This window comes from Erythrolamprus reginae, chromosome 6, assembly GCF_031021105.1.
Source record: "Erythrolamprus reginae isolate rEryReg1 chromosome 6, rEryReg1.hap1, whole genome shotgun sequence".
NCBI classification, from domain to species: domain Eukaryota; kingdom Metazoa; phylum Chordata; class Lepidosauria; order Squamata; family Dipsadidae; genus Erythrolamprus; species Erythrolamprus reginae.
Window position 1 is genome coordinate 71,781,189 of NC_091955.1, and position 25,642 is coordinate 71,806,830.

Sequence of the window (25,642 nt, forward strand, 5' to 3'; positions counted from 1 at the left end):
ATCAACATCTTACAATTGAATCACCAACCAGAAGGTGGCTTCTCTTTTTGGTTACCTTGCTGCTCTTGTGTGACTGATGTGTAATACCTGATTCATACTTTCCCGTTTCCAAAATAAGTTCTTCCTCTCAGATAGAAACATAGAAACATAGAAGTCTGACGGCAGAAAAAGACCTCATGGTCCATCTAGTCTGCCCTTATACTATTTCCTGTATTTTATCTTAGGATGGATATATGTTTATCCCAAGCATGTTTAAATTCAGTTACTGTGGATTTATCTACTATGTCTGCTGGAAGTTTGTTCCAAGGATCTACTACTCTTTCAGTAAAATAATATTTTCTCATGTTGCTTTTGATCTTTCCCCCAACTAACTTCAGATTGTGTCCCCTTGTTCTTCTGTTCACTTTGCTATTAAAAACACTTCCCTCCTGGACCTTATTCCTCTGCTTATTTGAGTTATCATTATCACAACTCTCTTGACCTGTCGCTTTAGTGTCCCTATTAAGGTCAGCAAAGATATTATATCTGTTACGCTGGGACACAGTAAAAGCTTTGTGTTTATGGTTCACAGGTCTCACCCTGCCAGATCCTACAGTTGTCTATACTCCACTTCTCCTGCAGGATTCTTGTGGTAAAGGGGACTGATAGTGCGGCAGCTCAATCGAGTGGAATTGCTGAATTTGGCACCTAGTTTCTGCTTTCAGAGCACATATTAAAGATTCTAGATAGGTAATCTGTTCACATAGACTAGTAATTTGTTTACAAAGAGGCCAGTATCCAAATTTGAAAAGAGTTGTCAGCACTCCAAATAGCATCTGAGAAATAAATCAGATTCCACTCCATTTCTTTCATCCAAGGTTTGATTTATGAACAGAGCCATGTTGGTTACACTGTAGCCATCCTTATACTAACTTCCTTCAAGTACCCCATCCAGGTTAAGGTTCATCCCATGTTACTATTCTACTGTGGTAAGCCAAAGTCTCTTAACTCCAAATGATGGCTTTGGCCTGACAAGAGTACAGTGGTACCTAGTGATACGATCCCCTCGTGATACAAACCCCTTGTGATACAAACCCGGGGTTCGGAAATTTTTTGCCTCTTCTTACGAACTTTTTTTGGCTTACGAACCCACCACAGATCACAAAATGGCGCTCCTCTGGGCGCCGCCGCCCGGCTGTCACCTTTTAAAACAGCCGGGGGCCTTCTCGGCATTCTCCTGAACCCGAACCCAAACTTTTCGGGTTCGGGTTCGGGAGGCCTCCGAGAAGTGCCGCCGCCCAGCTGTCACCTTCTGAAACAGCTGGGGGGCTTCCGGGTTCGGCATTCGGGAGAACGCCAGGAAGCCCCCCTGCTGTTTCAGAAGGTGACAGTCGGGCGGTGGCGCTTCTCAGCGACCTCCAGAACCCAAACCCAAACCCGAACTTCCGGGTTCGGGGTTCGGGAGAACGCCGAGAAGCCCCCCGGCTGTTTCAGAAGGTGACAGCTGGGAGGTTAGGGTTCGGGTTCGGGAGAACGCAGAGAAGCCCCCAGCTGTTTTAAAAGGTGACAGCCGGGTGGCGGCACCCAGCAGAGCGCCATTTTGCAATTTTTTTTCTTTTTGCACAGATTAATCGCTTTTACATTGTTTCCTATGGGAAACAATGTTTCGTCTTACGAACGTTTCGCCTTACGAACCTACTTCCGGAACCAATTAGGTTCGTAAGACGAGGTATTACTGTACTTTGAAACAAAGCTGCAAATCAAGTACTACCCTGCACTAAGCCAGTCATCTTGAAATAAAATAAAATCACAATCTCAAGTGTACTAACCCTAATTGTATTGCTATTTTTGATTTACAGTTACATGATTCAGTAACTGCATGCCCAATTTCTGTGAGTTTAAACAGCCAGTACCTCCACCCCCAGCATCTGTGAGTTTAAACTGCAATGGAGTAAGGGTTTTTCCCCCCTACTTTTCTCCTGGTTCTCTCACTCAGACTTCCAACTTCCACCCATTTTATCTGCAGAAATAAAATGGACAGACATCTTCTCTTGCTTCATTTAGGGTGTAGGATATAATGTAGGATATAATTTGAAGGAATGAAGGCAAAAAAACCAAACAAAAAACCCAGCCATAATTGCTGTATGATTCAAAGATAACAAAGAGTTGCTTTCATCATTGACATTAATGGAAAGTGAAACCTTTTTTCCATTGTTGGAAACTTTAAGCACTGGTTCAAGTTGTAATTCATTCTGAGGTTTGGGGTTTTTTTAAGCAATGTAATTTCTTGCCATTCAACATATTTCCTGGGACTGCTCTGCATTCAAATATGGAATAACTGGAAAACATTGTTTGGTTTAGACCAGTGATGGCGAACCTTTTTTTCCTCAGGTGCCAAAAGAGTGGGCGTGTGCTATCATGCATGCACGAGTGCCCACACCTGTTCTGGTTTCTGATAGAAGTTTAGTAATTACAAATAACTCTCATTAAATGCATCATTTCATGAATAAAGCAACTCCGTTTATTTCTCTGTTCTCCTGTACTTCAACACATTCCAGACATCACTTGGTCCATTATCTCTCTCTTAGCTGCATTTCTCACATTCCTTTTCCTGCTTCACTTAGACAAGATTTCTTTCCTAACTACATAGCTTTAAAAGCACAGCAGCACTGACTAAATACTTTGGCTTACTTTAGCGTGGCGAAAACACATCCATATTTCTTTTCAGCAACGTTGAAACTCCACCCTTCTTCTCCACTAGCCCCCTGACATGCCAAATACCTCACTACAATATTTAACCCATTCCTCTCCTTAATATCTTCTTCCAGACCTTTGCTCTCTACGTTTCTGAATCCTTCTGAATTTAGGATTAACCCAGCGAGCATCTGATTCTCCCTCACTAGATCCTGAATTCATAGACCCATCCTGTGGCTGGCCTCCCACCTGTTCTACTACCTATAACCCCGGGGGCCCCACTACTTCACAAACACTATCTGAATCTGAGTCCTCAATATCTTCATCATCCTCCAACTGATCAGGAGTATGTACAACAACACCCATAATTCAATGCTGGGGGAGGGTGAAAACAGATTAACCTACCCTCTGGAGGCCAGAAATGGCCTATTTCCCAACTTTTGATGGGCCCAGTAGACTGGTGTTTCACCCTCTCCAGGCTCCAAAGGCTTCCCTGGAGCTGGGAGAGGGTAAAATGCCCTCCCCATCCCCCTGGAAGCCAAAAACGCCCACCCAGAGCTTCTGCATGAGCCAAAAATAAAAAATCACACATGCACGTTGGTGCTGAGCTAGAGCAACGACTTGCGTGCCAGTAGATATGGCTCCATGTGCCACCTGTGGCACCCGTGCCATAGGTTCGCCATCACTGGTGTAGACTGTTGGATTAAGACTATAGAGGAGTGATTTTAACCTTTTTTGAGCCGCGGCACATTTTTTACATTTACAAAATCCTGGGGCACACCACCAACCAAAATGACACAAAATGACACTCTAACGCAGTACATATTATACATATAGTTAATAATATCGTTTCTAATTGTATTTATACTCACTTAGTGTGAAACCTGGGCCTGTTTCAATGGACACAAAAGGAATATCCTGGCAGGAATGGTAGTTTGGGGACCCATGTTTAATTTCCCCACGGTACACCTGACTATGTCTTACGGCACACTAGTGTGCCACAGCACACTGATTGAAAAACACTGCTATAGAGAACAAGGGCTAAATTCCAATTTCACTGGTGTCTGTGGGAAGATCACATTTTATTTTAGCCTAATTTACTTCTTAATGTTATTGTGCAAATAAATTGGAATAAGAGAAGTAGTTTGGAAGAGAAGTAGAATGTAAATATTATAGACAAAAAATAGTGCAATTTATCCTAGTGCATTTATGTATATATAGTAGTTTCATCAGCATGCTCAGAACCTTAAAAAATATAATACAAAAAGACATGAAAATTTTATAGTCTAACCTTTGATGAAGAAATAAAAATGCATGGAGAAAAAGGAAATGGAAACATAATGAGCAGAGGTAGTATTGCACTGAATACTTGTGCAATACCTAATTGCACAAGAAACTCCGCTATTTGGCTATGTTACAGTAATTAATAGTATCTAGGCTGAAATCAAAATCTCTGCGGAAAAAATTTGTGGCATATTAAGTGTTACTGCTGGTAGAAACAAAGAGTACGGCTGAGAGCTACAAAACTCTGGATGATTACTACTTAACTATTGTTCAACTGGAAGTTTGCAGCCAAGATCTGGTAGCTCAAAGAAATAAGGCAGTATCTTGTCTATGAATAATCGCAATTGGTAGAATTATTTCAGAAATATCTCATTTTCCAGAGTTCAAATCCCTCCAAGTAATTTTGGGGGATTTAACATGCTTAGGAAAAGATTTTATTAAACAGTTTTTGCAATAGTAAGGCTTTCAAGAAATAACAGTTCAATAAAAGCAGCACTGATGGTTGATTAAAATTCTAATAGGTATTAATACCCAATTTTCCCAAGCTTTCCCCCCAATATTGATAATGTGTTATCTTTGTAAAGCCTCTCTTCTTGATAATATATTATCTTGGTCAAGCTAAGCCCCTGATAAAATGTTTTTTCTACTCGGTACTGATAATTTTTTTGCTCTTTTTTGCTGCACTTTTAGTACTGCCTTCATTCCAAAAAAGAAGAGATAGAGAGTGAAAAAACCATTTTTTTTAGTGGAGATGTACTTTTGCCTACTTCATTAAAAGTAGCGCAAATGCAGTAGCAAAAAATTTGAGGAGAAAAGCTGAAAACAAGATAGCGACGTATGCGACGTATGCGCAGTTTCAGAAACTCAGCTTCAGTAAATGTTCAAAACAAAAATTTACAAAAAATTATGCAGATTGTAATGCAATCTGATTGGCTGACAAAAGTGTGTGTGTGTGTGTGTGTGTAACATATTTTTGCTGATAATGAAAAGGAAATTATATATATATAATAGATCTATCCTAGTCTCCCTTAATTTTCAAATTCAGCAAAAAACAAACAAACATGTGACACATACAGATAGAATTGTCAGCTATCAATAAAATTAACTGCCTTGGAAATGGCCCTGGGTTGGGCCGAGAGGCAAATAAGGAGCTGTGATGTTCCTTCAATACACCAGGGTGATACGACACAAAAATATGTAACCCTTCCCTGGTGCAGAGCTGAAGGGATTGGATACTGTAGCCTAGAGGATAATTCTCTGCCTTACAAGGCAAAGGTTGCAGGTTCAAGTCCCAGTGGGACCCACCTCTGATACAGGGTATATCAAAAGTTGGAGTTGAAGATTAAGAATCTTACAAACAATTTAAGTTTGGATATTCAGAAACCAAGGCAGTGATTTTTATTTAAAAATATTTATTTAAAAGATTTACATAGATTGATGCTACATAGCACTCTGTGGCTCATAGATGTATGTTACAAATACGTGGCATATCTATTACATGTATTCATGTAATTTTATTCTGTTTGAGTCACTTCTCATGTTTCAGACTTTTACATCTCTAATAAAAAAACTAAGCATCACTGAATACAGTAAATACTGTGTGTGCACCTTAGAAAACTATCAAAGGCCTGTATTTCTATTGAAGTTATGCACGGATACCTAGAATGATCTTTATATTATATAAAAGGAAACAACAGTGGGATTATTTGTTGCAAGGAGATTGATAACTGCAGGCTTATCTTATTTTTGTTTTACATTGGTATAACATTATGATTTTAATGTTTTTAGATATTTTTATGTATTTCTAGATTTATTATGTTGATGTTTTGCACAAGCTTGATAACTTTCTGTAGAAAGGCGGTTTAGATGTGCGGAAATAATGGCACCTTATTATAATTGTGTGAACAGTTTAGCCTCTTTTTCTATTCAGTATGCTCATGACTTGTAAGAGAGATAATCATGATCAATATTCTGGCCCGTTCAATCATGAAATCTATCCTGGTTGCCTTTTTGGCAAGGCATACTTTATAATGCAGTAATTGTCTGTGTGTGTGCAAATGATTTCATCACACATTGATCCACACGCAAAGTAGGGTTATTTAATCATAGGTGTGGGGCAATATTGTGTGCACAAAGCAGCTTGAGTTTGGAGAATGGCCAGAACTAAAATAGTTTGCAACTAAGGTGCTGTTTTGTTAACATGCCTTTCTTAAAATGTCTTTGGCTTTCAATACAATCCATGTTTCTTCATTTCTGTTTTTCAAATTATAACGTTTCTTAATTACTTTGCTAAAGTGGGGCTGGGTTTTGTAGCAACCAAAAATAGACTTTGGTTAATATGATATGTGCTGAATGAACACACTGTTCTTAATCCCAATTATAGAGGCGGTAAAGTGCTGTCATAACCATCTGACATTTCTCTGTTACAGTTATGCTTTAGATAGAGACAAGGAGACTGGGACCTCCACGTATGGGAGGTGCATAGTCTGCATAACCCTCTCAAGGTCACATTGTCTCCAGCTTCCTTTCTTCAATTTGCAAGGTTTTTTTTCTTTCTTTTTTTTTCAGTGGCTTACTTATATTAGAATTAAAGGATGCCTCGTTTGCAGTGGAGACATCTGGAGAAAATAGCTTGGCTTCATTTAGCAGCTCTATAGGCAGCTATCACCATTCCTCATCAGGCAGCATTCTGTAGTTCCAGCTGATGCTACATCAGAGTGGTTTATAAATTTAGTGTAGGATACTGGGTGTAAACATTTTTGCTAGATATGGAAAGGACACTCCTCGCATGTCTCATGACTGCGAGACAGACATTAATTCTTAATAGAAATCCTCCCATTTTATTCATTTATTTATTTATTTATTCAGTCAGTCAGTCAGTCAGTCAGGCATTCATTCATTCATTCATTCACTCACTCACTCACTCACTCACTCACTCACTCACTCACTCACTCACTCACTCACTTACTTACTTACTTACTTACTTATTTATTTAATTTTTATGCCACCCTTCTCTTTAGACTCAGGGCGGCTTACAACATGTTAGCAATAGCACTTTTTTAACAGAGCTAGGCTATTGCCCCCACAATCCGGGTCCTCATTTTACCCACCTCGGAAGGATGGACGGCTGAGTCAACCTTGAGCCAGTGATGAGATTTGAACCGCTGACCTTCAGATCTACAAGTCAGCTTCAGTGGCCTGCAGTACAGCACTCTACCTGCTGCGGCACGCCAGCTCATTTTAGCGCTTGCTTCAAGCTATACTCTGATTGCCAACAAAAGGTGCATTCCAGAAAATGAAAATTTGACCTACTGCTATAAACTATGTTTTGTTAAACGTTCATTAGTCAATAATCATATTTCTATTGTCGATGGATAAAAATAGAATAATCTCTTAAGCCATTTGGAGATAAATTAAACTGCCCCTTGACCAGGGCCTCACTTCAACACATTAAGTGAAGGGAAGCCACCACTCCTCTTTGTGTATATAAACTTTGATGACCAGGTAACAAAACCCTTATTATACATGAGGATCCAGATCCTGTGTCACAACTGTGGAACATAAACCATGCAGAATGAGATCTTTTAAAGAACAAAAACTTTATTCATTCATTTGTATGCCTCCTGGTGGCATGCAACAAAATCCTAAAATAATATTCTATAACAGGTGTCAAACTCAAGGCCCACAATCTGGCCCACATGGTGCTTAGATCTGGCCTTCAGACCCACTCTGGAAACAGTGAAAGAACAGTCCGCGTTGCCTCTGCTAGTGAACACAGGTGTCGGGGCACACTCACAGCCCTCCTGTGCTCCATTTTCACCCATGATGGCCTCCTGAAGCCCGCTGCTAGTGAAAATGAAGCTCTGCAGGAGGCCATTGTGACACAAGTGATGTTGAGTTGGCTATACTCACCCTGGCCATTGTTTTATCCCAGCCTACGCAGCTTGAAAACAAAGGAGGAATCCACACACAGATATTTCAAATCAGTCTCTTTATACATGAAGTCTCATTTTAACAAGCTAAAGGCATGCATGTGATAAATCTCGGCAATTTTTCAGTGAGGCTAATTAAGATTTAACAGTTTCGTGGCTAGACTGCTGCCAAAGATCAAAGCTGCTCACATTCCTTCATGAGATAAGGATTCTCCGGTTTCACAGACTTACAAATTACAGCTTTCCATCATTTCAGCAGACAAGGCACTTTTTCTCCAAGGATTGTTAGCAGGGAAATAACAGATGGCTAGTGTAACCTGGATGAGACCTCAAATCATCATCCGACTCCATTGCAAAATGTTGTAACTCCACCCCGAAATATCCATACTCCACCCTTAAATACCTATAGGAAGTAATCACAATTCCCTAGAGTTAACAAACCACAGGGTACTTCCTTTTTCCATACAAATATTCTTGTCTCTTTCTTAATCTTCTCAAGCAGACATCTAGCAAAGGTTCCAGATCTTGCTCCTCCTCCTCTAAGTCAAACTCTACTGTCATTGGCATATCTGCTACCTCTGGTGGTCCTTCGGGTTCATCCAGGTCTATTTCTCCCTCACTCTCACTCTCTGCATCAGCTGGCAACACTACTGGCCCAGGGTACCGATATGGGCCTGGCTCATCCTCCTCAGAATCTATCATTACCAGAGGTGGACAAGAAGACTCACAACAGCCATGGTCACCCGGCCCCCAAGGTCAAACACAACCCTGATGCAGCCCTCAATAAAATAAAGTTTGTCACCCTTGCTGTATAAGTACAAAATTAGTATCATTATTATAAAAACTGAGAAGTGTTAGGGAAAGCATTAGATGCTACATGCAATGTAGCAATCTCATTAAATCTCAATTTCTGTGAAACCCTCAAGCCTGTTGACATAACTAAGTTTTAACAGACTTCCAGAAGAAAATCAAGGATTGAAAAACTGTCTGCCAATTAGGACCCATATAAAGAAAGAAAATTTGAAGTCTCAAATTGCAAATAGGTAAAAACCTTCACTGAATTTCTTGGGGTCTGGTCTCTGTTTAACAAGCATTGAAATGAGATCATAGATAATGAAAGCCACCTCTGTCTTCCTCCCTCTCTTGCATATTATACATATCAAGCATATGCCTGTACTTAATCAGTGCATTTTTCTTCAAACTTTGAAGGAAATTTAGAAGACAAACCTCATTTTAGCTTCTTTATTTTCAGGTTTTTTGTGGCTTGTTCCCTTCCATCTGATGGCATGAAATATATGTGCTGACCACAGATACATAGGATTTATTTTATATATGCTTTGTTACTTGGATTGCCAGCTTATAATTATTTTGTACCTATTTTTGACATATTGGAATTCATTTGTTGCATTTTATTATTTTTATGTTAGTCTTACTGAGGTCACCAACCTGGCATTGGTTGAAGTCACTAAAACTTAATTAATGAAAGAATAAATGAAATAAATCCAGAATATGAACCATTTATTTGTGTAAAGTTTTTGTGACTATAGCTTGAAATCCTACCAAGAAAATACTTGCTTATGTTTGGATGCTCCATAGTTAAAAAGTTCCCATACATGCTAGCTGTGACAACTTGCCCCCTTTAGCTCTTTTTCTACTAATGAAGAATTTTACCCAGCAAGATTCCTGCACTGGTCAGCCCAATTAAGAATTTTAGGTTTATATATTGTCACAAAGCAGCAAATACTTTGATCCAGTATAATAAAGCTATATGGAATTTGCATACACTAAGAGACTGAGATTAACTTTGTTTGCATGAAAAGACGATCAGTCTCAATGCAGGATAAAGTGTTGGATGTATTTATTTATTTATTCCAGGATAAAGATGTTATTCAGACATTATGAAGCAACTTTAGAAATCATAAAAGAGAGGGAAAGAAAAGTGCACAGACAGATGATAATAATAAAGGCGAGGGAAACAAAAAAATTATGTACGAGAGTATAGGTTTTCAAAGAAAAGGGTTTTGCCTATGACCTGCAGGTTACATATTTCTACCCCTGCCATAAAGCCAAAGATAATATGGAATGCCTGCTGTTTCTTTGAATTGCATAACTTTGGAGCAAAGCAGAAAGTTATTTTAAAAAATCATACACTGATAGCACTGCTTTTCCCCTCTTCATGTCTATAGAAAATAATATATGAAGTTTACCACTTGCAATAATAAAAAACACCATTATCATGGTTGCTCACATAACTAGATGTTTACACTGGATTTTGGGTACTTTTATCTATATATTTATATTTATATTAATTATGCCTAAAACACGATCTAAGTGTTGCCCACAAGATCATATGCTGCAACGTCCTGCCTGTCAATGACTATTTCAGCTTCAACCGCAACAACACAAGAGCACGCAACAGATTCAAACTTAATATTAACTGCTACAAACTTGAATGTAAAAAACATGACTTTAGCAATCAAGTTGTCGAAGCGTGGAACTCATTACTGGACTCAGTAGTGTGAACCCCTAACCTCCAACATTTTTCCCTTAGACTATCCACAATTGACCTCTCCAGGTTCCTAAGAGGTCAGTAAGGGGTGTACATAAGTGCACTAGTGTGCCTTCCATCCCCTGTCCAATTGTCTCTCCTTTATCTCATATATCTTTTCTTCCTTTCATATATGTTCTCCCCTATTTTTATATCTTTTCTTCTATCCTTCTACTTGTCTATTCTCTTCAATGTGTATTGTGTATTGGACAAAATAAATAAATAAAAATAAATAAATAAAATAAATATTGAATAGTTCCCAAAGACCTGCGATAAGAATATGCTGTTTGATGGTATGAAAGGTATCCTCACAGGATGTAAACTGTTTCAAGCAAAGCTGCCTTTTGCAATGGTGAAATTTTGTCAATGCTGAAGATGTTCAAAGGGTGCTCCAGATGTTTTAAGATTGCATCCGAAACACTGTTGGTATTATCTTTGCTGTCGTTTGCTTTCTACTTCTATTTGCAAGTCTTTATATTATATATATTGGATAAAAAAGAATGGTACAAGGTAAAAGAGGTTGCAAATAATGAGGAATGCACATGATTCCTGGAAAATGATGATGATGATGATGATGACGATGATGACGATGATAACGATGATGATGCAATATTTGTATAAGTGGAAAAGATCAAAGAATATAGATAAGAGATTAGAAAGTTAGGAATGAAATAAAGGTGAAAAACATATAATGGTTTGAAAGTGAATGCAATTGCTAATTAAGAAGCCCAGTGAATAGGGGAATGGAATGGAATGGAATGGAATTCTTTATTGGCCAAGTGTGATTGGACACACAAAGAATTTGTCTTTGGTACATATGCTTTCAGTTTACATAAAAGAAAAAATACATTTGTCAAGAATCATGAGGTACAGCACCTAGTGATCATCATAGGGCAAATAAGCTGTCAGAAAACATTCAATATTAATATAAATCATACAGTCATAAGTGGGAGGAGATGGGTGATAGGAATGATGAGAGGACTAATAGTAATAGTGATGCAGCCTTAATGAATAGTTTGACAATGGTGAGGGAATTATTTGCTTAGCAGAGTGATGATATTTGGAAAAAAAACCCTGTCCTTGTGTCTAGTTGTCTTGGTGTGCAGTGCTCTATGCAGTGGTCCCCAAACTTTTTCAGTCCACCGCCCCCTTGGTGCTACAAACTCATCCTCATCCCTTTCCACCCCCACTCCCACTCCCTCAGGTGGACGTGGCTTGGTGGTCAGGTGACCTGGAGGGCATGGCCAATTTATAAAATGTGGTAAAACACACTTAACAATGCTCTTGCTTAGCAACCAAAATTTTAGGCTCAATTGTGGTCATAAGTCCTTTCTTTCTTTCTTTCTTTCTTTCTTTCTTTCTTCCTTTCTTTTTCTTTTCTTTTCTTTTCTATCCTTCTCCCCTCCCTTCCTTTCCCTCTCTCCTTTCTTTTTCTGTCTGTCTTCCTTCCTTCCTACCATCTTCTACCATCAAGGAAGGCTGGTCGGAAAGGTAATTGCAACTGTAATTGAAGTAACTGGAGAAATATATCAATATGGTTTGTTTATGAAGTATCTGGGCAACTTGCTTAATGTGTGTGGATATTACTGCCTAATTGGGACAATGCAATTATTGATCTATTCAAATGGAAAGTAGAAAAATATACAGCAAAATTAGTTTGTTCAATATGCTAGGAAAAGCTGTTCATAGAATTCTGATTCCTCCATCTCCCAGCAAAATAGGTGCAAAAACTAAATTCCCCACTTCTGCTGTCCAGTCTCCATCCCTTTTAAAAACCTTATTTGACTACAGGCTGAAGACTAGAGGAACAGAAGCAAGGATTTTTACCCCCTGCAACTTTTTGCCTTGAACTGGAGAAACAAAAAAAGGGTTAGACAACCAGAACATTTGCCACAAAATGGAGGATGCTGGGTCTTTGTAAACTTTATCTGTCCATCTGAATGCTTGTAGAATCCAGCAAAGACTCTGAGTCCTGGCTTGATTGTAGACTGTCTTTACACCAGTGATGGGCTGCCAAATTTTTTACTGCTATACTGTGGGCATGGTTTATTTTGTGGGTGTGGTTTAATGGTCATGTGACTGGGTAGGAATGGCTTGCAGGCCATGTGATCAGGTGGGAGTGACTCGATAATCATGTGGGGGAAGATCAAAAGCCACATGAGAAAATATTATTTTACTGAAAGAGTAGTAGATCCTTGGAACAAACTTCCAGCAGACGTGGCTGGTAAATCCACAGTAACTGAATTTAAACATGCCTGGGATAAACATATATCCATCCTAAGATAAAATACAGGAAATAGTATAAGGGCAGACTAGATGCACCATGAGGTCTTTTTCTGCCATCAATCTTCTATGTTTCTATGTAACCGCGGATGACTTAAAGGTCATGTGACTGAGTGGGAGTGGCTCACCGACCAAGATAAGTTTTCAAATAGGTGCTTGGACTCTTTTTCAGTTGATTAAGTCACATTATTTGAAAGCCACAAAAAGTACAAATGATAAACAGCATTATTTGTTGAGGAGCACAGTAACATTTTAAGGTTTTGTACTGGACCCACAAGGTTCAGTATGAGAACAGATTAGGCAAGTAGCTCAATTTTCTTTAATTGCTATAAAAGTTCGATTCTAGATAATGATTAAAATGATTAAAGCGTTTATTAAAGGTAAAAACATACTATTTAATTACATCCTGTTTTAAAAGTAATTAATGATCATAGTAAGATACTAGAGAAGGAAGAACAATTTTAAAAACTATCAAGTATTCAATAAATAGCCCATTACTGCTTTACATTACAGTATTCCCTCGCTTTTCGCGGGGGATGCGTTCCGAGACCGCCCGCGAAAGTCCAATTTCCGCGAAGTAGAGATGCGGAAGTAAATACACCATTTTTGGCTATGAACAGTATCACAAGCCTTCCCTTAACACTTTAAACCCCTAAATTGCAATTTCCCATTCCCTTAGCAACCATTCATATTATTACTCACCATGTTTATTTATTAAAGTTTATTAAAAAAATATTTATTAAAGGCAGATGAAAGTTTGGTGATGACATATGACGTCATCGGGTGGGAAAAACCGTGGTATAGGGGAAAAACCCGCAAAGTATTTTTTAATTAATATTTTTTGAAAAACCGTAGTATAGACTTTCCGCGAAGTTCGAACCCGCAAAAATCGAGGGAACACTGTATAAGGAGTCTTTGTATATTACTATATGCACTATTTATTGAGGTCTCAGGATTTATTGGAGTGAAAATTAATCTTGATACTTTTGCAGAGTTTTGACATTTTAATTCCACTTGGGACAATTTCTGTTTTCTTTTGTTTCACTACAGATGGAAAGCCAGTGTCATTGTCTCCAATTGAATCCCAGCCCCACAGCCCTCATTACACAGCCACGAGTCAACGTGAAAGAGAAAGCTTGGAAGTTCGCATGCGAGAAGTGGAAGAGGAAAACCGTGCATTACGCAAGCAGCTCAGCCTGGTCCAGAGCCGGGGCCTGTCTCACCGACGAGGCAATCACTCAAAAACGTACTCCATGGAAGAAGGGACTGGGGACAGTGAGAGCCTCCGGGCTGGCATCGTGGCAGGGAACAGCTCTGAATGTGGACAACAGCCAGCAGTGGAGAAGTGCGAGGTAAGCGGATGATTTCCTAGCTAAGCCATGTTTCTAAAAGTGAATCAAGTTGATGCAATTGGAATAGTCTCTGCTAGGTTTTTGAATCTTGACCGTGACTGCAGCAAAGAAAAAAATACGTCCATGATAGGGACAGAATCATCTGTTTACTTTGTTTATTACCTGCTACAAACATGGATTGTCAAATTTGAACACTAATTTGGCAAAAGTATCTCTCCTTTAAGAAACAAAAAGTTTCACTAATAAGAGATGCCATCTGTTTACTAATACCTAGCTTAGTGTTACAGAAATATAAGCTGGACAGAATCTATAATTAACGTAAGAAAACATATGTGATGGTCTGTAAATAGAGTTACATAATGTAGAGAGAATCTTAAGATATGGAGAGTACATTTGCTGAAAAATATTTAAATATAATAGGAGTATAGGAATAAGACACCTAAAATACATTAAATAAAAACCATTAAGTTCTGTGGAAATTAATAGTTTGTCTACAAAACTCCTGATAATTCTATTGTTGACTTTAAGTCTCAGAAGATATAAGCATTATAAAATACCATGTTTTCCCGAAAATAAGATCCTGTCTTATATTTTTTGAACCTTGATTATATTTTTTGTGTCTTATATTTTTTTGAACCCTTAGCCTTATGACCATTTACTCAAAAGCCTGATTGGACCTATTGGACTTATTATTTGGGGATGTCTTATTTTGGGGAAAACAGGGTAACACACCATGATCTGTTGTGTACTGGAAGAGCTTTGGAACATCATTATTATTTACTCTCAGTCTATAACCTAGAAAAAGATTTTCATAAATGCAGGCAGAAATTAATAAAAAACAGGTTTTAAACTTTTATATATAATAGGAATAATATTGAAGTGATTGTAATACAATTAATGCTTGTTCCCTCTTAGTGTTTACCCCACAGGATTATAAAATCTACTTTTGTTCCTGTAGTTCTTATCGCAAAGCTATCAATTGGGTGGAGTTGGAAAAAGTCAAGATAGTAGTCACAGCAGTGCAATTAAATCTCCACCTGTTTTGTGTGTGTGTCAACATTTTGTGCCCATTTGTTGCCTACCCAACATCTTGACTTTTTTAAAAACCACACTCAGGGAACACCCCTGTAACAAGAGCTTTGTTTTCATAGTTGAGTTGTCCTAGAGCCTGGCCCTTATTAGGACTGACTAATAAATTACTGAGCTGAGTTTACTTACCTGGCTTCTAGTCCAACACTTTAACCATTGTTTCAGCCTAGCTTTCTTTATTATAGCAATAATAAAATATCAAGTATACAGTGATCCCTCGGTTAGCGCGGGGGTTACGTTCCAAGACCTCCCGCGCTAACCGATTTCCGCGTTATACTGGATGCGGAAGTAAAAAACCTTCTGCGCATGCGCGCCCTGGCCGCACATGCGCAGAAGGTGAAGCGACGCAAATTCGGAGGCTGGCAATGCAATGGTGATTTTTCCGGGCTCCTTGCCGCTACCCCCCGCCCGCCCGATTCGCCCCGCTCACCGGCTTTCTTGGGGCAGGGCCAGCGCTGGCGGCAATGGCAAACCTCCCTCCTTCCCTTCTCTCCTTCCTCTCACCGGCTTTCTTGGGGCAGGGGCAGCGCTGGCGGCAATGGCAAACCTCCCTCCTTCCCTTCTCTCCTTCCTCTCACCGGCTTTCTTGGGGCAGGGGCAGCGCTGGCGGCAATGGCAAACCTCCCTCCTTCCCTTCTCTCCTTCCTCTCACCGGCTTTCTTGGGGCAGGGGCAGCGCTGGCGGCAATGGCAAACCTCCCTCCTTCCCTTCTCTCCTTCCTCTCACCGGCTTTCTTTGGGGCAGGGGCAGCGCTGGCGGCAATGGCAAACCTCCCTCCTTCCCTTCTCTCCTTCCTCTCACCGGCTTTCTTGGGGCAGGGCCAGCGCTGGCGGCAATGGCAAACCTCCCTCCCTCCCTCCTTCTCTTCTCTCCCTCCCTCCTTCCCTCCTTCCCTCCCTCCTTCCCTCCTTCTCTCCCTCCCTGTTACTGTACTGTACTGTTACTGTACTGTGTAATGACAGAATAAAACCCCCCAGCCCTCACCTGTGTTTGAATTTCATTCATTCACTCAGTCATTCATTCATTCTTCTGTACAGACTGTGTGCCACTCAGTCCCAACACTTTTAACCCATAAATTACCATTTCCCATCCCCTTAATTACCATTACCTACTGTACACATTGAATAAGACTCTTAAGTTATGAACAATAACATATTTATTTACATTTTTTGGGGTGGGGTGGGGGTTAGCATAACTGGGATACAGTAACTAGGGATCTTCTTCTATCACCATTTCTACAATGGACGCTGCAGGTGATGGTGTGACAGACCTCTTGGTTTTTGTGACAAACATGGTCATGGGCAGTTGTTGGCGCCGTTTCTTTTTCTGGGCTAACATGGATCTGTATGGTGCAAAGATGTTGTCAAGGGAGGCGTTAAACTGTATAGAGCGAGTCATGTTGGGATCCCAAAGTTCCACCATGCGTTGTACATTTGAAGTGGCTCTGTTCAGTTCTGCAAGCCGCTCAAGCGTTAGGCCAACATCTTCTTCTTCCTCAGCTTGTTCAGCTTCCGCTTCCTCCTCTTCTTCACTCGCTGACCTGGTCAGCTCCTCCAGATCTTTGTCTGTCAGCGGTAGGCCATGCTCATCAAGCAAACCATTGACTTCCTCTGCTGTCATGTCAACGAAGCCTTCTCCACCCAGTGCCTGTGCCAGCTTCACAGAGTTCTGGACTGCAGCATCTTGGATTTCTTCGGGAGCAAATCCCTTGTAATCATGCACCACTTCTGGCCACAATTTCCTCCAGCAGGCATTCATTGTCTGTGTCTTCATATCTGTCAAGGCATTCTGAATGTTCTTCAGACAAGATGCAATTGTGTACTGACGCCAGTAGGCCTTCAATGTGAAGTTGTCATCAGCATCCATTGCTTCCACGATGCTTCCAAGAGAATTGCGCGTGTACAGTGCCTTAAATGCACGGATAATACCTTGATCCATCGGCTGGATAAGCGATGTGGTGTTTGGTGGCAAGAATTCAACTTGCACCCCATCATGTTCATGGTCCAGGTGATCATGGCCGCCAGCATTGTCCATTAGGAGAAGCACTTTGAAATCCAGTCCTTTGCCAGCCAAATAATCCTTCACCTGTGGGATGAAGCACTGATGAAACCAGTCCCGCGTGAGGGGTTTTGTAATCCATGCTTTAGCATTATGCATCCAGTACACTGGCAATGCATTCTTATTTCTGTTCTTGAGGGCTCTTGGATTTTGTGACTTATAAATTAGCCCTGGCTTCAGCAAAAAGCCTGCTGCATTCCCACACATGATCAAAGTCACTCGATCTTTCATGGCCTTAAAGCCAGGGGCTTTGGCTTCATCTTGCATCAAGAAAGTCCTTGAAGGCATCCTCTTCCAGAACAGGCCTGTTTCGTCCATGTTGAACACCTGTTCTGGAAGGTAGCCCCCTTCTGCAATTAGCTCTTTAAACGTGCGCTGGACAAAGTTTTCTGCTGCACCTGTATCTGCTGAGGCAGCTTCTCCGTGCAATGACACACTCTTCAGGCCATAGCGCCGTTGAAATTTCTCAAACCACCCTTTGCTTGCTGTGAATGTGGCTGGGGCTGAGGCTGAGGCTGAGGCTGCAGAATGACAGGAAAGGGAGAGAGAAGTGACTTGAATGAAAGCATAAAGAGTAAATGCCCACCTCCTTCCCTCCTTCCTTCCTTCCCTCTCTTCTCTCCCTCCCTCCCTCCTTCCCTCCTTCTCTTCTCTCCCTCCCTCCCTCCTTCCCTCTCTTCTCTCCCTCCCTCCCTCCTTCCCTCCTTCTCTTCTCTCCCTCCCTCCCTCCTTCCCTCTCTTCTCTCCCTCCCTCCCTCCTTCCCTCTCTTCTCTCCCTCCCTCCTTCCCTCCTTCCTTCTCTTCTCTCCCTCCCTCCCTCCCTCTCTTCTCTCCCTCCTTCCCTCCTTCCTTCTCTTCTCTCCCTCCCTCCCTCCCTCCCTCTCTTCTCTCCCTCCCTCCTTCCTTCCCTCTCTTCTCTCCCTCCCTCCCTCCTTCCTTCTCTTCTCTCCCTCCCTCCTTCCCTCCTTCCTTCTCTTCTCTCCCTCCCTCCCTCCCTCTCTTCTCTCCCTCCCTCCTTCCCTCCTTCCCTCCCTCCTTCCCTCCCTCCTTCCCTGCTCCTTCCTTAAAAAACACTTAAATACAGTATCTAATGACAGAATAAAAAACCCCAGCCCTTACCTGCGTTTCCCTCATCTGCATCGCCTTCTTCTGTGTCTTCAAGACGGTTGTACAATTGTTGTGCCTTGGTTCTGATAGTGTTGGTATCCAAAGCAATGCTCTTTTTGCGGCAGTCTTGTACCCACAGGGACAAAGCAGCTTCCATCTTCATGAGCCGTTTGTTTCTAGGAGTCACCATTCTTTTTGCAGCCTTGTTGAAGGCCATCAGGGAACTTTGCCTTATCTTTTTCTCGTCGTCACGAATGGTTCGCACACTCGATTCGTTGATCCCATACTGCCGACCAACATCTGCATAAGAGCGTCCCCCTTTCAGCATGTCCAAAATGTCAATTTTCTCTTTAATTGTGAGTATCCTCCTGGTCTTTTTAGCGTCGCCGCCAGCACTCCGAGCACAACGTTTAGGAGGCATCTTGCAACAAGTCTGAACAAGTTCCAAAAGTTCAGTTGCAAAGCTTTTTTTTGCGTTTGCAACGATTGGTTGAGATTTTGGCCAATCAGCAATCAGCATGACGTCATCGGGCGGGAAAAACCGTGGTATAGCAAAAAAAAACGCGAACGTATTTTTTAATTAATATTTTTTGAAAAACCGCGTTGCAGCGTTTCGCGTTAATCGAGAACGCGTAAATCGAGGGACCACTGTACTAGGTTTTACTTTCTCTATATATCACATTTCATATTCATAAGGTAACCCGGAGATTAGAACTGCCCCCACCCTCCTTGCCTTCCATAAACTCCTTAAAACTCACCTCTGCTGTCAGGCATGGGGGAATTGAGACATTTCCCCTCCCTCCCCCGGGCCTATATAATTTATGTATGGTGTGACTGTGTGTATGACTGGTTTAATAATGGGGTTTTTAAATTTCATTTCATTTCATTTTATTGGATTTGTATGCCTCCCCTCTCCATAGACTCGGGGTGGCTAAAAACAGTGGTAAAAACAACATGCGACAATCCAATACTAAAGTAGCTAAAAACCCTTATTTTAAAACCAATCATACATACAAACGTACCATACATAAATTGTAGAAGCCTAGGGGGAAAGAATATCTTAATTCCCCCATGCCTGATGACAAAGGTGGGTTTTAAGAAGCTTACGAAAGGCAAGAAGGGTGGGGGCTATTCTAATCTCTGGGGGGAGTTGGTTCCAGAGGGTCGGGGCCGCCACAGAGAAGGCTCTTCCCCTGGGTCCCGCCAAACGGCATTGTTTAGTTGACGGGACCCGGAGAAGGCCCACTCTGTGGGACCTAATTGGTTGCTGGGATTCGTGCGGCAGAAGGCGGTCCCGGAGATAACCTGGCCCGGTGCAATGAAGGGCTTTATAGGTCATAACCAACACTTTGAATTGTGACCGGAAACTGATCGGCAACCAATGCAGACTGCGGAGTGTTGGTGTGTCATGGGCATTTTTGGGAAAGCCCATGACTGCTCTCGCAGCTGCATTCTGCACGATCTGAAGTTTTAAATTTATTAGATTTGTTATGAATTGTCTTATTGTATGCCGTGAGCCGCCCCGAGTGTACGGAGAGGGGCGGCATACAAATCAAATAAATAAACAAACAAACAAACAAACAAACAAACAAACAAATAAATATTCAATAGGCTTGCATATGCAGTATGATCAGACTTAATCGAGTAACCCAAGGATAATAAACAGAAGTATAAATAAACTTTGGAAATAACTCATGGCCAGGGCTGTCAAAGTCGCTGGCCATGGCCACACCCAGTTTAGCGAAGGAGAAAAAAGTCCTGATACATCACATGACACTGCCGTTTGACACCCCTGCTCTAGGCAGTCACTGGTAAACTCCTAGCTTGCTTTTGCAATGGGCATGGCCGGAGCTAAATAGCTTTCCCTGATTCCCACTGTCAAATAATAAGGAAACTATTGGAAATCTTTAACTAAACTCTGCAACAGAAACAAATTATCTTAATAGTTTCAGATCTGTATTCGCCAGCTTCTTGTGTTTTTCCTAGCTTTTAAAAAAAAACCCATGTTCCACTCTCTTTATTTATTTTATTATTTATTTATTATTTGGATTTGTATGCCGCCCCTCTCCGAAAACTCGGGGCGGCTCACAACAAGTGAAAAGACAATCCAATACATAATCCAATTTAATTAAAATATTATAAATTTAAGAAAAACCCCTGTACTAACATACACACACACAAGCATACCATATATAAATTCAACGTGCCCAGGGGAAGATGTTTAGTTTCCCCATGCCTGACGGCAAAGGTGGGTTTTGAGGAGTTTACGGAAGGCAGGAAGAGTAGGGGCAGTTCTGATCTCCGGGGGGAGTTGGTTCCAGAGAGTCGGTGCCGCCACAGAGAAGGCTCTCCCCCTGGGGCCCGCCAACCGACATTGTTTAGTTGACGGGACCCGGAGGAGGCCCACTCTGTGGGACCTAATCGGTCGCTGGGATTCGTGCGACAGTAGGCGGTCTCGGAGATATTCTGGTCCAGTGTCATGAAGGGCTTTAAAGGTCATAACCAACACTTTGAATTGTGACCGGAAACTGATCGGCAGCCAATGCAGACTGCGGAGTGATGGTGAAACATGGGCATACCTGGGTAGGCCCATGACTGCTCTCGCAGCTGCATTCTGCACGATCTGAAGTTTCCGAACACTTTTCAAAGGTAGCCCCATGTAGAGAGCATTACAGTAGTCGAACCTCGAGGTGATGAGGGCATGAGTGACTGTGAGCAATGAGTCCCGGTCCAGATAGGGCCGCAACTGGTGCACCAGGCGGACCTGGGCAAACGCCCCCCTCGCCACAGCTGAAAGATGGTTCTCTAATGTGAGCTGTGGATCGAGGAGGACGCCCAAGTTGCGGACCCTCTCTGAGGGGGTCAGTAATTCCCCCCCCCAGGGTAATGGACGGACAGATGGGATTGTCCTTGGGAGGCAAAACCCACAGCCACTCCGTCTTATCCGGGTTGAGCTTGAGTCTGTTGACACCCATCCAGGCCCCAACAGCCTCCAGGCACCGGAACATCACTTCCACCGCTTCGTTGACTGGGCATGGGGTGGAGATGTAAAGCTGGGTATCATCGGCATATTGATGATACCTCACCCCATGTCCTTGGATGATCTCACCCAGCGGTTTCATGTAGATGTTAAATAGCAAGGGGGAGAGGACCGACCCCTGAGGTACTCCACAAGGGAGAGACCTTGGAGTCGACCTCTGACCCCCCACTAACACCGACTGCGACCGGCCAGAGAGGTAGGAGGAGAACCACTGAAGCACAGTGCCTCCCACCCCCAACCCCTCCAACCGGTGCAGAAGGATACCATGGTCGATGGTATCGAAAGCCGCTGAGAGATCGAGGACCACCAGGACAGAGGATAAACCCCTGTCCCGGGCCCGCCAGAGATCATCCATCAATGCGACCAAAGCGGTTTCCGTGCTGTAACCGGGCCTGAAGCCCGACTGCTGGGGACCTAGATAATCGGCTTCTTCCAAGGACCGCTGGAGCTGGAGTGCCACCACCTTCTCGACAACCTTCCCCATGAAGGGAAGTTTGGAGACTGGACGATAGTTGTTGAGTACGGCTGGGTCCAGGGAAGGCTTCTTGAGGAGGGGGCGCACAAGCGCTTCTTTATAGAGTGATGGAAAAACTCCCCTCCCCAAGGAAGCGTTGGTAATCTCCTGGGCCCAGCTCCGTGTCACCTCCCTGCTGGCCGAGACCAACCAGGAGGGACACGGATCCAGTAAACAGGTGGCGGAACTCACAGCTCCAATGGCCTTGTCCACTTCATCAGGTGTCACCAGATCAAACTCTTCCCAGACAGGTGGACAAGTACGTGCCCCAGTCACCTCGACTGACTCATTGTTCCACTCTCTTTGCTGTAATATTGTTCACTTGTCTGGGAATTAGTCTCACTGAACACAGCAGCACTTATTTCCAGTAGGATTATACTACAACAGTTTGCTGAGTCACACTTGTCAAGAGAATGATTTTAGAACTAAGTGTTCATTATTTATCCTTCTGAATTTAAAAAAACAACAAAAACTAATCATCTTTATTCATAGCAATTCAAGTCTTCCTGCATTAATGGAGGTGGATTCTTCACTGCACTGGCTATATGAAAGGTAGATTGGGCACAAGTAGAGTATAAAAGAGTTAAGTCTGTGTTAGGAATTCAGAAGCCCAGGAATTCAGCAAATAAGCAGGACAAGGATTTCTGCCTTTTTTTCTTGATATGGTGAAAAGGTTGTAAGTTGTAAAAAAAGTTAGCATTACACTTATCATTTCAGAGTTTCTCATTTCAAGGCAGTAGGAACTAAATTCTCATCTCACCACAGTGGCTCTAATTCTCAATATTTCTTGAAGGTTCAATGCAGCTCCAGGACATAAGGTTGTAAGTCCTGGCTGGGGAGAAACTTTAAGGAGCATGTCACACTTAGAGGGACCCATGACTTCCAGGTTTTGATAAAACCACCTCCTAGAGAACAATGCATTTGCTTAACAACCATGGATTCACTTAACAACCATGGTGATTCAGGTAACCGCTACCAGTGAAAAGATTGTAAAATCAGGTTGATAATGTCACCTGATTTACGACAGCTATAACTTAATGATTCTAGTGGACAAGCTCCATTATGGGTGTAAGGTGAAAAACTACCCATAATAATTAAAGTTATTCTCAGTTAATGAGGGGTCTTCTTGCAGAACATCTTTAAAATAATCTAGAGGTGGTTGTTGTTGTTGTTTTCCTGTTACGAAATCATTTCAGGTCACAATTCAAAGTGTTGGTTATAACCTATAAAGCCCTTCATGGCATCGGACCAGAATATCTCCGAGACCGCCTTCTGCTGCATGAATCCCAGCGGCCGATTAGGTCCCACAGAGTGGGCCTTCTCTGGGTCCCGTCAACTAAACAATGTTGTTTGGTGGGCCCCAGGGGTCGAGTCTTCTCTGTAGTGGCCCCGACTCTCTGGAACCAGCTCCCCCCAGAGATTAGAACTGCCCCCACCCCCCTCACCTTTTGTAAACTCCTTGTCAGGCATAGAGGAACTGAGATATCTCCCTCGGGCCTATACAAATTATGTATGGTATGTTTGTACGTATGTCTGCTTAATAATGGGTTTTTAAAAATATTTTAAATTGTAAATTATTAGATTTGTTATAAACTGTTTTATTGTGTTGTGAGCCGCCCCAAGTCTACGGAGAGGGGCGGCATACAAATCGAATGAATGAATGAATGAACGAATTAATTAATTAATTAATTTTTGGCTGAGAATGCACATTGATTTTTCTGCACTTTTTTGTGGATTTGCTTTATTAAAAAAAATTTATCCTAAAAGTAAAAAGTCTATTAGGAAACCCCCATGCATTCTTATATTTGAGATGAAATGTACTGGATTTAATTGCTATAATTATTGTTATTATTTATTAAACTTAAATGCTACCTAAATAGATGGCTCAGGACCCAAAGATTTATGGGAGTACAACCAGTTTTGTCCAAGGGAATGACTGTTAAAAGGTTGTACTGTATAGATAAAATGGTCTTTGAGATTATATCTTTTACCAATAAATTGCTCACTGTAGATTAGTGTCATGCTGTAGCCGATATTTCTGAACAAAAGGAGACTTCCGATGCTGACCAATTATTATTTATTATTATTATTTATTTATTAGATTTGTATGCCGCCCCTCTCTGAAGACTCACAACAGCGATAAATAATGTGACAAATCCAATACTTAAAAGCAACATCTAAAAACCCATATCATTATAAACCATACAATTCAATCATACCATACATAGGTAAATCAAGTACCTCAAGTACCCCATGCCTGGCAGCATATGTGATTTAGGAAAGGCAAAGAGGGTGGGAGCGGTTCTAATCTGGGGGGAGTTGATTCAAGAGGGCTAGGGCTGCCACAGAGAAGGCTCTTTCCTTGGGGCCCGCCGGACGACATTGTTTAGTCGATGGGACCCGGAGAAGGCCAACTTTGTGGAACCTTATTGATCGCTGAGATTTGTGCAGCAGAAGATGGTCCCAAAGATATTCTGGTCTGATGCCATGTAGGGCTTTATAGGTCATTACCAACACCTTGAATTGTGACCGGAAACTAATCGGCAGCCAGTGCAGGCCGCGGAGTGTTGACGAGACGTGGGCGAATCTAGGAAGCCCCACTATTGCTCTCGCGGCCACGTTCTGCACGATCTGAAGTTTCTGAACACTCTTTAAAGGTAGCCCCATGTAGAGAGCATTGCAGTAGTAAATGAGCAATGGTGCTCACTTTTTCTTGTCATGAGATCCTCAGTAGTTCAGTAGCCCATTTGCAAATTTAACAGAAACCTCCCTAACACCAGAATTGCCTTCAGGGTTTTCACCACTTATCCTGTTACTAAAGATGCCAGTTATGTGTTTATAGGAGAGGCTTATGTTTATTCCCTGTCAAGGATCTATTTTCCAGAATCACCAATTATTTGAGCTGAATTGTTACTATATATTGCAGCTCAAGTGACAGCTGTGTAGAGTAGACAATATTGAAATAACACACCCCGTTATTTTTGAAAAATATTTCTTCTGACCTATTTCTTCTGATCACCTTATTACCTTACATACTAATTTAAAACAAGAAAAGATACAGGAGCTCTTTGACCTACAGCAGTTCATTTGGTCACTGTTCACTAAAAAAAATGGCTTATGGCTGTTTTTCATACTGACAATCATTGCAGATACTTGGCAATTGATTCATATTTATGCATACTGGCATAATGCGACAAATAAAATCAATGGGGAAGTCAGAATCACTCAACAACTCTGCTACTAACTTTAAAGATGCAGTGATTCACTTAACAACGGTGGCCAAAAAGGTCATAACATGGAGCAAAATTCACTTAACAACTGCCTCACTTAGCAACATGACCAATTTTCAAAGCAGCATTTCAATGATTGATCATGTTTTCTCCATTCATATATCTGCCTTAATAATGACCTTTATGGATAAATTCCTGTGGTTCCAGTTTTTTTTTAATTTGTGAAAATATCTAACAAGTCAGCTTGTTAAAAGTATTAAAACAGTGGTTCTCAACCTGGGGGTCAGGACCCCTTTTGGGCTCAAACAACCGTTTCAGTGGGGTTGCTTAAGACCATGGGGAAAAACAAATTTCCCATGGTATTAGGAACTAAAGCTTCTATTCTGACGCCTTGGAATATATTTTAACAATCTGACCAATCAAGCATTTATAGTGGGGATGTCCCTCTGACCTTTCTGCCAATCAGCTTAAGCTGTGTTGGGAGAATTGGCGCTAGACTTATGGTTGGGAGTCACCACAACATGAGGAACTC

The 25,642-nt window shown here is 41.7% G+C and overlaps 2 protein-coding genes across 3 annotated transcripts in view; one reads left to right on the top strand and one right to left on the bottom strand.

The window, feature by feature from the left end:
* The window catches only part of LARGE1 (LARGE xylosyl- and glucuronyltransferase 1), a 447,356-nt gene that overhangs the window by 147,911 nt on the left and 273,803 nt on the right, over window positions 1–25,642 (top strand). The window contains exon 3 of the mRNA XM_070756235.1: window positions 13,771–14,072. Coding sequence (XP_070612336.1) covers window positions 13,771–14,072 — 302 coding nt within the window. The remainder of the gene's footprint in view (window positions 1–13,770; window positions 14,073–25,642) is intronic.
* Window positions 16,300–18,860, bottom strand: LOC139169711 (tigger transposable element-derived protein 1-like). Of its 2 annotated transcripts, none has more exons than XM_070756237.1 (2): window positions 18,339–18,860; window positions 16,300–17,722 (listed from the first exon to the last, which is right to left on the bottom strand). In XM_070756237.1, the coding sequence occupies exons 1-2, from the start codon at window positions 18,844–18,846 to the stop codon at window positions 16,371–16,373; spliced, it is 1,860 nt and encodes a 619-aa protein (XP_070612338.1). In that variant the 5' UTR covers window positions 18,847–18,860; the 3' UTR covers window positions 16,300–16,370. The 2 variants fall into 2 exon arrangements, with proteins under 2 accessions (XP_070612338.1, XP_070612337.1); XM_070756236.1 differs by having other exon boundaries at window positions 16,300–17,740.